Raw genomic sequence first — 12,939 nt, forward strand, 5'->3', positions numbered from 1 at the left:
GTGGCTTTAGCTTCTCAGTGCAGTGCGCTTTAACCTGCTGCGCCACCAGGGAGGGCCTGCTATATAATTTTTAAAGGCAAACATTCTCTTGTGATCTAGAACTTGTGATCTAGAAAATGAAATCAGAACTCAAAACCTTCCCTATGTATAGTATTTGCTGATTTAGATTAATTATCCAGATTATTAAGAGGTATACAATCACACATATACACATATATTTTTGCATTTTATATATGGAAGCAGGTACAGAGGTATGCTTAGTTATAACTCATTGCCTATTTTCCATATACAGGTAGCTTTATGTCCACAAAGGAATTTTTTGCAGTACTATGGGATGTAGTTATCAACTTCTAAGGAGTAAATAAAAGCAAGAAAAAAAAGCCATCAGAAACATGACCTCCAATAAATTAGCACTACTGATAGCAGATAGCCTCAGTCTGAGTCATTTATTTATTTTTTAAATTTAGGCTTAGATAGACTATCCACCTGAAACCACAAAAGCTTAGCATTTGTCAATTTTAAACAATATATTTTACTATTAGTAAAGGCTGATACATTACTTCATGAATGAAGATGACATTACTGACACACCATCAGTAAGGTTTATGCTTGGAAGCTAAAAGGTTGACCTTGTTAAAGTGAAAATTAAAACCAAAAATACGACAGCCTGCCAGAAATTACATACATGTAATATACAGAAGCACAAAGATATACCACACCTCATCAGGTAGCTATTATTAGTGTACATCTGATTGTTTTATGAAAGGTTACATTATATCTTTTCAAAATATACTGTATGTCAATTTTTAGAAAAATTACATGCCATATTAAGTAATTAAATACAGGGATGCTTTTCAAATACCATTTTCTAGTTTCTAAACCTTTGAGAAAAAATTGTCAGAATATAAAGGGATTAGATTATAAAAGTTGGCTACTCTGATCTTACCTGAAAAAGTCCTCTCACATCTTCCAGCCTTCCACAGCTTAATAGTCTTGTCTGCTGATCCAGTTAGCATTAAGCCCTGTTCAGGTAGGATCTTTACGGCCCACACAGCAGCTGTATGACCCTGGGAATAAATGTGTAGTATTTTAGTTTCTACACAATCATCGTGTGTAATTATTATCTAGAATATTCACAAAAAGGACTATACCTGTAAGGTCATCATACATTTGTCATTCAGCCAAACTTTAGCAGTAGTATCCCATGAGCCACTAAGTAATGTCCCAAATTTTCCAGATGAAAGACTACAAACTAAAAAAGGGGGAAAACACACCAATTAACATAAATTCATCAAGAATAATGCTCAACACCTTTGCTAATTATTAAGGTGCTGTGATTTTAAAAGCACTTTGTGACAGTGCCTTAGTCAATTAAGGCTTAACTCAATAGACATCCAGAAGAGTGTAGTAGTTAAAAGCAGACTGGTTCCAGACAGGCGGGGAGCAAGTCCAAGCTGTGCAATTTAGGAGCTATTAGTCCACAAGGCTATTACTTAAACCTCAGATTCCCCATGTATAAAGTGAAAACAAGATTGAGTGGTTTGCACAAATCTTCAGTTGTAAGAACTGTGGAGAAGATAATGCAAATGATTTTGAAGTATTTAAAGTTAAAGTTATTTTAACTAAAATGACCAAAAAAACTGTGGCCAAAATAAGTGTGCAATAGTAATGAAACAGTTAAATAAATGCCTTAGTATCTTGACATAAAATTATACAGGAATAAAAAATATACAACCTAAAAACGAACATGAAAACACACCTTAAAAATAAAAAAAAGTTCTAATCAAAAATGGTAGGTTATCCATGTAACATGCTAAGTGGTATTAAATCTGTAAGAACTTTAAACACAACAGAAAACAACATAACCAAGCAAAAGAGTAAAACGTAATTTAGATGCCCACAGAAGAGGGATTAGAAGCAGAATGGCTAGCCTCACAAAACTATGAAATGCAACATACCACTACTAGTTCCACAGAAAAACTAGGACTTGAAAAGCGAAAAGAGTGAATCAAAGTCTGCATACAACAAAATGAAACACTAGATACCCTTTGCAACGGGATCAGAAAACACACCCTCACGAACTACAGGAGAATGGAGGTTTAATTCTCTGAGGGAACTAACTAAAACCGTTCAAGATCAAGGACGCCAGGCATCAGGGGAAGAGTTCTATGAACCACAAGGGAAAGTGAGCAAAATCTACATCCTAAAATGTGGCACCTATAGTCCTCTGTTCCCACAATAACAGTAGTTAGGCATATATCCCCTGTCCATCCAGGCAAGAGGTAGAAAAATTGCAGTGTGAGAATAAATAAAAACTAAGAGAGATATACTTAAAAAAAAAAAAAACTGAAAAAAGTACCCAAATTGAAACCAAAAAGGCAAGACATGAAAAATAGGAAAGAAAAGTTTTGTTAGAAAACAAATTCAGGGCCCTCTCTGGTGGCGCAGTGGGTTAAAGCACAGCACTGAGAAGCTAAAGCCAGGTCCGCATGAGTTCGATTCCTGCCTGCCCCGCAGATGACCACATGGCCTGGCAGATCTCTCCTGACCCGCCCGCTGCTCCCCTCAGCAGTGTACTTCCTCGATCTGCCTGTTCTGCTCCCCACTCTGTCTCTGGTGAAGCCTCTCGCCACCCCTGAACCTCTGGCGTGTACCCCAGTTCCGTATGTATAAATAACTATATCTTAAAAAAATTCAGAATGTTCATCATCCAACTAAATAGTGATTCCATAAAAAGACAATGAGGGGATGGGCACAGGAGAAAATAGTAAAAACCCAGAAATAAAAGACATGAATATCTGAAGTGAACAAACCCACAAGGTACCCAATAAAAGGCATTTTCAGAAACAAAGAGATGTATTGTGAATTTTTATAACATCAGAAATAGAATCCTAAAAGTTTAGGAGGCAAGAAAACTCCTCAATAACACTGTACATTAAGAGACAATAGAGTAATCAAAATGAATAAAAGACCTCACTGTAAGACCTGGCACCGCAAAGTATACAGACAAAAACATAGGCAAGACAGTTCATGACATACATCTCAGACACACTTTTAAAGACTCATCCCATGAAGCAATGAAAATGAAGGAAAAGGTAAACTGCTAGGATTCCATCAACTTAAAAGCTGCTATACAAGAACGAGACAATAAGCAAAATGAAGAGACACCCCACAGATTAGGAGAAAATATTTGTACTCCACATATTTGATAAAGGACTTATCAAAGAGCTTCCACAACTAAACAAAAAGAAAACAAACCACCCAGTCAAAAAATGGACAGAAAAGCTAATGAGACACTTCTCTAAAGAAGAAAATGCACATGACCAAAAGACATATGAAGAACTATTCAACATGAATTATAATCAGGGAAATTCAATGAGATGCCACCTCACATCAGCAAGACTGGCCCACATTACAGGGAGGAGGGGGAGGGAAATGCACGGGATTATGATGATGGCACACGGGTGACTTGGTGATGGGAAACCCGCGGGGATTACAATTGAGATGGAAAAAAAAATGTACAAAATGATGTAAAAATAAACTTTTGTAATAAAAAAAAAAGAAAAACTGACAATGAATGTTGGCATGTATGTGGCGAGAAAGAAACATTTTTACATTGCTTGTGGGAATGCAAACTGGTTCAACCACTATGGAAAACTGTGTCTTCAAATTACCAAAAATGCAGTCCTCCCTGGTGGAAGAGCAGGTTAAAGCACAACACTGAGAAGCTAAAGCCACTTCAGCATGAGTTAGATCCTGCCTGGGGAGATGATCCATATAGTGTGGCAGACCTCTCCTGACCCGCCCGCTGCTCCTCTCAGCAGTGTGCTTCATCAATCGGCCTGTTCTGCTCCCCACTCTGTCTCTGGTGAATCCTCTAACCGCCCCTGCACCTCTGGTCTGTACCCCAGTTCTGTATGCATGAATAAATAAATCTTAAAGAAAAAAATTACCAAAAATGGAGCTATCATATGAACCAGCAATTCCACTCCTAGGTATCTATGCAAAGGATACAAAAACATTAATTTGAAAGGAAATCTGCATGCTTATGTTTACTGCAGCACTATTTACAATAGGTAAGATGTGGAAACAACCCAAATGCCCCAAAACAGATGACTGGATCAAAAAGATGTGGTATATATATACAATGGAATACTATTCAGCATCAAAAAAGATAAATGCATGCCATTTGTAGCAACACAGATGGATTTTTTAAAAAATATTTTATTTATTTTGTATACAACAACTGGGTGTAGGCCAGAGGTGTAGGGGTGAAAGATTCACCAGAGACACAGTGAAGAGCAGACTGGAATAGGCAGATTTACTTAAATACAATGCTAAGGGAAGTAGCAGGTGAGACAGAAGAGAGAGGTCTGCTACACCTTATGTGGGTCAGTCCCCTGACTGGGGATGGAATGTGGCTGGGGATGGAACTCATGCTGCAGTGGCTGCTGACAGCTTCACAGTGCTGAGACTTAACCTGGGAGACCCAGCATGGATGGCATTATGCTCAGCAAAATAAGTCAGAAGGAAAAAGAATGGTTTCACTATAGGAGGACACAGGGATACTGAAGGGTCAGGGGAAAAAACAAAACAACACAACTAGCAAATCTGAGACATAAGGCAGAGAGGTCAGGAAAGGAGTCATAACAGGGAGGGAGGACCACAACACACTATGGTGACAGTTCATGGGTGATTTGGTAGTGGGAATTGTACAAGGTTTACACCTGGGGAGGAAAAATCAAGTAGTATAGAAAAATAAACAATGTTTAAAAAAAAAAAAAAGTAAAGTCTTCAAAATTCTGAGGTAAGACGACGTTACACAGATTCCATAGATAGCCAAACTACCAATCAAATATAAAGGTAAAGTAAAGACATTTTCCAATATGCAATCACGATTTAACTCCATAACCCTCTTTTTATACCCTGCTATCACACTCCTCTTCTGGTGGCCTCAATTCTACAGTCAGCTTGTAGGGAATTAGTAAGAAAGTAATATGTCAAGAATTACTGTTCAAGATTTAGAAGACCTCTGTGTTCCCAATTCTGTTCACAAGCAGAAAGCAAGGTAAAATTGCTGCTTAATTCCCAAGAAGGGCATATACTTCAGTGTATCTCAGAAAAATATTAGAAAGAGTGCACTTGTTTCATCTCCTTCAAATGGACCACCAACCAATTCAACTTGCCTCTCTCAGCAGCTTACTTCTGCATAGTCTATCATAATTGCCACATAGCTATATAAGCAGTGATGCTAAGGATTGACACATATAAGAAATTAGTCTCAACACAATTATTAATGTGTAGTGTCCCTACAAGTCAAAGCAGAGTCATAAAGAAAAATGGTACTGAGGAACACCTTTTAGAAAGGAGAATCTCTCCATTCAGAGCAGGAAGTTTTGAAACAGTCTTTCCACATGTATTGCAAAATGGCTACTGGTTAGAAATGGCTATCTTGAATTGTTCGCTTTTCCAAAAGGGAGTACTTGCTGATTATCCTATCCCACAAATGTAAACTGCTGACAAATAACTTGTGTTTTTATCACACAGGTGTCTGAATGGAAAAAGAATGGAAAAAGAACTATGCCTAGAAGTGATGTAAAAACAAGCAAGCTTCACCACCCTGATAATACTTTAGACTACTAAGTATTATCCACAGATTTTTCGCTTTGAGTTTGATGTTATGTAAATGGATGGAAGTTTTGGGTTGTCTGACATGGAGAAGGAAAGATAATTGTATTTCGTCTTTTGCTTGAAGAAAGGAGAGCATGTTGAGTAAGTGACCAGGAGTAGACAGGGGAAGCTCTCCCTTTTGGGGCACTACCTATTAAATACAGAAATAATGACAGATCAAACTATACCCACCTATTAATGAAATAATGCACTTAGGCAATGATCATCAACATTCTAAAAACCATAATAAAAATGTTTTGTAATGCAACGTAATATAATATAATGTAATGTAAACTTATAATGAATCAATGAGTCACAACATTTGAACCCACTGGTCAATCTTAACAGTACAAGAGAGTTTGTGCTTCCCAAAAATGCTGCAACAAAAAGTATTCAATACTTCCTACAAAGTATTCTTGCCAAAAACTTCATCTGAATCTGATTATCCATCTAGCTCTAACTAGTAGCTAACAAGAAATATAGGGGCTGAGGAACATGTAAGCAAATAAAGTTTTAATCAGCAAAGTTCACATGTAGGAAATTGTACAGGTAAAATAACCTATTTTCCAATAGTAAGGGAAAGAAGCCAACAGATTTAAAGACATGGATCTTGTCTCGACACAATTCAAACTATAAAAAAAAAATGTATGAAACAGGCCAAATTAGAATATTCATTAGGTAAGATAATGATAGTCTTACTTTAAAAGACTGAATCCATAACTTTGAGAGGTCAGCTAACTATGACATGTGGGCTACCTATACTTACACAGACTCACAATAAAAATGGCTTTTGTATTTTTAAGTGGTTGAGAGAAGGGAGAAAAAAAGGTTATTAACTAATGAAATTTATGACAATCTTCAGAGTCCATAAATAAGAATTTACTGAAATGTACATATGCTCACATTTATTTATTTGTTGTTGATGGCTGCTTTTGATACACAATAATAGAGCTGAGTAGTTGTAATAATGACAACAGGTGTATAAATCTCAAAATGTTTCCATCTGGTCTTTTATGGACACCATGGCAATCTCTTTTTTTAGAGCTTCATATTTAAGAATTTACAAATAAAATAAATAAATTAGTAGACTGGAATTCTTTTTTACAATCTTACATGGAAGGGGAAGATAAAACAAGATAGGCCATATATTAACAAACTTTTAAGTTATGTAAACACATGGGTAAATGGACCATGATACTAGTACCTCTTTTATGTAGCTATGTATCCCTTAAATGGGGATAGATAAGCTGTCGCTGTGGCGTTTGGCAATTGTGATCTGAATTATGCCAGTCACTATGCCAACTTCATCCAGTATAATTACGCAAACCTAAATGGCACTGTCCAATACCTACGGAGGTTGCTGTATAGACCCATCATTGAAGAACAAAACGTCATTAAGCATTACATGACTGTACATATTTATCTGAACCACATTATAAAATACTGTTTCTCCTTTTATGTAAATGAAGATTTCCATAGTAGTTTTTTCCAAGTCTATATACAAACTTCTTACATTATACAGCTGAAAAAGCTAAATCACAAAGTGCACAATATAATTAGTGTCTTTTATAACTGAACACTTTACTTTTTAATATATAAGCACATCAATCTTTAATGATGACAATAAAATTGTAAGAGAATTAACAGATTTATAGGATTATGATGATCCAAAAGGTTTTCATTATCGAACCACGCTTATAAGTAAAAATAAAATAAAAACTTAGGAAAATAGATATGAGTTCAATTTCAAAAGATGAAATGTCTTCAAATAGAAAAATATCAAAACATACTCACCAGTGTTTTTGTGACCTTTTAGTGTATAAAGTGGTGCTGGACTGTCCAGTGAGAAAATGCAAATATTATGGTCATTTCCTCCTGTAGCGATTAGTCCATGAGGGTACATGTCACTTGAAGGTATGATGCATACACAAGACACAAAATTGGAGTGGCCACTCATGCAGTGCATTTCTGTAAAGCCCCTGTTAGGACTGGAAAAGCATGATAATTAGCATAATATATATTTGTCCCTTCACTTAGTTGAACAATGGCTTATCAAGTTTTCATTAAGTGTTTTGGATGAACTTTAGAGTACATATTTTGAAATTAATAGCCAATATGTATTGGCTACAACAAAGTTTCACATCAGATGAGAGGTCAGTGTTTACCTTGAGAGTTTGTTAATGAGCAGAAAGAACATGTAAGGAAACAGAGGAAACAAGTGTCCTACATGGTTATTTTTTCATCTTCCTTCATTCCTACTCATTAGTGACCGTTACTCTAAGAAATCCCTGTTGAAGTAAAACATTCATGCAATTAGGATAATGGAATCCACTATCAGTAAGCCTTTCTATATAAAGGGCATTTTCACACTATGAAGCATGTTTAGTACCCATTAGTATAATGTATCTAAATAGCTAGAATTATTGATCATCCTCAATATGCAAACTAGGGACATTGCACATTAATAATTGCCTTAGGAATAATTTGTTTTAAATGTGTGTGTGTGTGTTTGTATAGCATCACTGCTTCTATACTGAACCATTAGCTGATAAACATTAGCTATAATAAACTATGCGGCAGTAAGTTAACTGCTAAGAGGGATAACATTGATTCAAGTTGAATCAAGAATCTGCAGTCTAGCTGAAGGAGATAAAACAAGTGCATACAAAGAGGTAAGATTCCCACACAGATGGAACCCACTCATCTATTTTTACTCCCTAAAACATGGACGTATACAGCATTGCTAATTCTTGAGCCTTTGGGGGCTCAATGATAAACTGTTTCTTTACTATCCCTATTGCCTGCTTGAATTCTCTTTCTCACCTCTACTAAGGTCTTTACTACATTTTCTGTCTACCTCAGGGTTCAAAGTCTTATTTGTTATTTCTCTTTTCCTTGTTATTTTGTGGGTTGACTTTCTTAGTGTGTGTGTATATATTTACATATATGCATGATTATGGGTATATACACATATGTATTTATCTATACATACATTCATATATATATATGTATATAATATATAAATTAGGAGAGACATAAACCAGCAAGATCAGATAGATAAGGGGGAAAAAAGGAATATACCTTTGGATACTGAAGCCAGTATCAGGGAAAGTAGAGAAGAAATTTACCAATTTATCTCCAACAGAACTGCTAACACCATTAACTCTAGAGTTAGTCAGAAACTAAATCATGAAAAAAAAATCTTCAAAAAATTTGGTTGTACTTTTTTTTTGGTAGTAGATATTTTTAACTTTTACTTTTTTTTTTATTGTGCTTTTAAAACCATTTATCAGTTAGCCCCAAGGAACTTAAAAGGTAGGGCATGTTTAAAAAATCTATTATGCAAATCATTAAATCTACCTATTTGTGTACAATAGCACTCCCCAGCTTAGGTGTTTATGTGCTTTTCTGAGGATGGCCTGTGAAATTCTTTTTTTTTTTTTAAGTTTTATTTACTTTATGCATACAAGAGCTGGGATGCAGGCCAGAGGTGTGGGAGCATGGGTATGAAGATTCATCAGAACAGGCAGATCCACTGAAATATACTGCTAAGGGGAGCAGTATGAGACAGGAAGAGGCCTGCTGTGCCATGTAGGTCACAGAGATTCAATTGCTGCAGTGGCTGCTGATAGCTGGCTTCATAGTGCTGTGCTTTAACCCTTTATGCCAGGGAGGCCCTGGTCTGTCAAATTTTTAATGACTGAATCTAGATCTGGATCTTCTTTTCATCTTCTCAAATTCTTAGTACAGTATTCTATATAGTAAACACAATATTTCTTGAAATCAGCTTAAAAAAAGGCTAAAAAAAAGGTATATAAATAATAGATACCTCAGTCAGACAACCGTTGTCCTTTTTGCATAAAGCAAATACATACCAGTTTCTTTAGAAAAGATGAAAATCTTTTACTAGTATGACACAAGGTCTAGTTGAACCTTGGTATATAAAAAACATGTACCCTATGATGGTTCCCAAGGCTACCAAAGAAAAAACTCAGAAAGTCAAGCAGTCATCTCTGAGGCTGGAGATCAGTCCAATGAAAAAGTCCAGTCAGATAAGCTACCAAGAAGCACTCAGCCATGAAGTCTCACAAGAGCAGACTTCTAGGAGCTTTTTTAGCTCCCTCTCTCTAATACTGAGTGCAGAATAAGAACTACCAGACATTTGGGGAAAATGCACTCCAACTCCTAGTATGGTGATCAAAACAAACAATATAGAAGATACAGGCCACAAATATAATCATCAGTACTGTCCTTTCATGCAACCATGAAACAAGAACAAAACTTCATAGAAAATCATGTTAACTTCTGACGAGTGTAGAGAACAGAGTGTAGAGCACAGTCACTCTACAAGGGTAGACAGAGTTAGAAACAATTTCAATGTCTTAATAAAAACAGACCCAGGAAAGATTGGGAAAAATACGAAAGAATTAATAAGAAAATACCCCAGAACTTAGGAAATGATTTTTCGTAAATAAGATGGCTCTGAAAACTGGATGAATATAGGCTGCCTTCCAGAGATTAAAAAAAAAAAGTAGATTAACAATCAAAATAGCTTCAGTGTTCTCAACAGGAACACTAGAATCTAAAAGACAATGGAACAGTGGCTTAAAATTCTTAAGACTATTTACTCAGAAATTAGAATGTTAGTAAGAACAGTATCACATTCAGTCTTGAAAGATTTTAATATTTATTTTCAATATACCACTTTTCAGGTAACCCCAGGAGAATGTGTTCCAATAAGGCATCAAGGAAGAAAGTTAAGAGAGAGAAAGTTAATGAACATTAATAATAGAAATCCAACACAGGTTGTCCATAAAGGGGGTGACAGATGACAGTAAAGAGAGGTCTCAGGATTAAATGTCATGAGTTCATAGACCAGTACAGAAAGTCCTCATTGTCAGGAAGATCAAACTACAAAACTTCCAATGTGTCTAAAGGGCTTGAGACAAGATTTAGAAAACCAGCAAAGAATTTGAAGCTGAATTAGATAAATACTAATACAACTATGCAAAAGTAAGCAAGCCCAAAAAGGCTATTAACTAGAGAGGATAAAACTGTTGAAAATTAGTTATCACAGCTTATTCACAGACCAGGTGTTGACAGATTCCACATTTTCTTTGTTTTTTTAAATATTTATTTTATTTATTTTGCATACAAGAGCTGGGGGGTATAGGCCAGAAATGTGGGGTAGGTGAGAGGATTCACTACAGACTGAATGGGAAGCAGAACAGGCAGATGTACTGAAATACACTGCGGAGTGTAGCAGCAGGTGGGTCAGGAGGGGTCTGCAAGTAATATGGGTCACCTCCCTGGCCAGGGACTGAACTCACGTTGCAGTGGCTAAGGATAGCTTCATAGTGCTGCAATTTAACCCCTTGTGCTATCAGGGAGGGCCCTATAATTACTTCTAAAATCAGGATTAAGACAGAAGGGATATAATGTGATAGGGTTAGAAGACAGAGTTAAATTCTCACGTATCATAAATGAAACTAATAAAAACTCCTGAAATTACAAAATAGCATTACAACATTTTATATAAAGACAACTAAGATATGAAAATAAGCAGTTAAAACAGATGAAAATTTTACCTTCAGTAAAAGAAAAATGAGAGAAGTGAGGGAATGGTTCTGAGTTTTTGAATAACCACAGAATTATTTGAATTAAGAACCCAAAGTGCTGAGTGTTTACATAAAGGACAAGTCACTCTTGGAATGATAAGGAAAGGTTTAATACTTTTTAAATATACAATCTGAAGTTGTATCTTTCATATATGGATAGTTTTCAACAGGTAAGCCAATAGTTGATGACAGACTTAGGAAATCCAGCTTAACATTAACATGAAGTGGAATAAGAAGCCTGAAGCAGTCTAAAACAATGGCATGTTGAGAGATCCAGTTCTGTGTACAACCAAAAAATAGTCTTTCTCTCATTTGGAAGGGCATTCAAAGGGCCCAGACTTCCTGCATTTTCAATGGGCTTTTGTAAAAGATAAGGTATCTGGTTTAATTCTCCGTAGAATAGAACTATTTTGCCTCCCTGGAATCAAATTAAATTCCCCCAATCTTCCAAGTCCATCCCAATTTACTGACTTGATAAACAATGTACATGGGAAGACACATTTCATTTACCATTTGCCTCCAAACATTTAACAACACATCATTAACTTTTTTACTATACCATGAAATAGAAATTGTCAGGATGTCAAGTTGGGAGGACACTTTTTATTTTAACACTAAAGATAAGGTTAAGACACTCTAGTCGGGATGCATAAAAGCTTCCTCACCAGCCATGACAATCTTATCTCACTAAATATTCACTATCTAGCTCTGTTCTGGCACAATGCAGGCAGGCTCTCAATTAGTGTTAAATGAACAAATAAATAAAATTTGAGAAACACAAAAACAACCAAAAAAAAAAAAAACGAGCTAAATGGAAAAAAAAAAGGCAACAGATTTCAAACATCCAATCATTTTCATTTTAGCACAGCAAATTCCCTCAAGCTCATCCTTAAATGCAGGCCAGTCCCACAAAACACGTGGGAATTTTATGACAGTCTTTAACTACAATACCAGGCGTTCTTTAGAGACTCTGTACTGCAATGTTTAGATCTTAATGTGTATATGTTTCTGCTGAACTTAATTTTTAAATATAAACTTAATTAACTGTACCCAATAAAACAAAAGGTTCTATTTTAATGTTACTAAGCAATTCTGGGTATCACAGAATCTTGGGAGTATTTTTTAAAATTTATTTATTTATGCATACAAGAACTGGGGTGTAGGCCAGAGGTACAGAGGGATGAGAGGATTCACCAGAGACAGAGTGGGGGGCAGAACAGGCAGATAGACTGAAATACACTGTTGAGAGGAGCAGTGGGTAGGGGAGGCAGAAGAGGTCTGCACTATGTGGGTTAGCTCCTTGGCCAAACAGGGGGTGAACTTGTGCTGCAGTGGCAGGCAACAGCTTGATTAGCATGCTCTTTAATTCCAGTGCCACCAGGGAGGCACAATCCTGGGAGTCTTTTGGGGTCATCTCATCCAATATAGTTTGCTCTACAACATCCCTAGTCTATTACCATGTCTTGACTACATACTGCAAAAGCCTCCAGAGATCTACCTCCACAGTTGGAACTTTGCAACTCATCCCCACCAGCAGATAGCAGAAACTTTTCAACAGTAAGATGTGGCACACTGCTTGAACTCTTGTGAAGGAGTCTACTGACTTTTCTTAGTCCTTTTATCAAGGCATAACCTGGCTTTTACTAACATC

At 36.2% G+C, this 12,939-nt stretch overlaps 1 protein-coding gene across 1 annotated transcript in view; it reads right to left on the reverse strand.

The window, feature by feature from the left end:
• The window catches only part of PLAA (phospholipase A2-activating protein), a 36,350-nt gene that overhangs the window by 21,770 nt on the left and 1,641 nt on the right, over positions 1-12,939 (reverse strand). The window contains exons 2-4 of the mRNA XM_004677700.1: positions 7,465-7,658; positions 1,152-1,252; positions 947-1,067 (exon numbers count right to left, since the gene is read on the reverse strand). Coding sequence (XP_004677757.1) covers positions 947-1,067; positions 1,152-1,252; positions 7,465-7,658 — 416 coding nt within the window. The remainder of the gene's footprint in view (positions 1-946; positions 1,068-1,151; positions 1,253-7,464; positions 7,659-12,939) is intronic.

The sequence above is a fragment of the Condylura cristata genome, unplaced genomic scaffold (assembly GCF_000260355.1).
Source record: "Condylura cristata isolate star-nosed mole 26May11 unplaced genomic scaffold, ConCri1.0 scaffold00006, whole genome shotgun sequence".
NCBI lineage: Eukaryota > Metazoa > Chordata > Mammalia > Eulipotyphla > Talpidae > Condylura > Condylura cristata.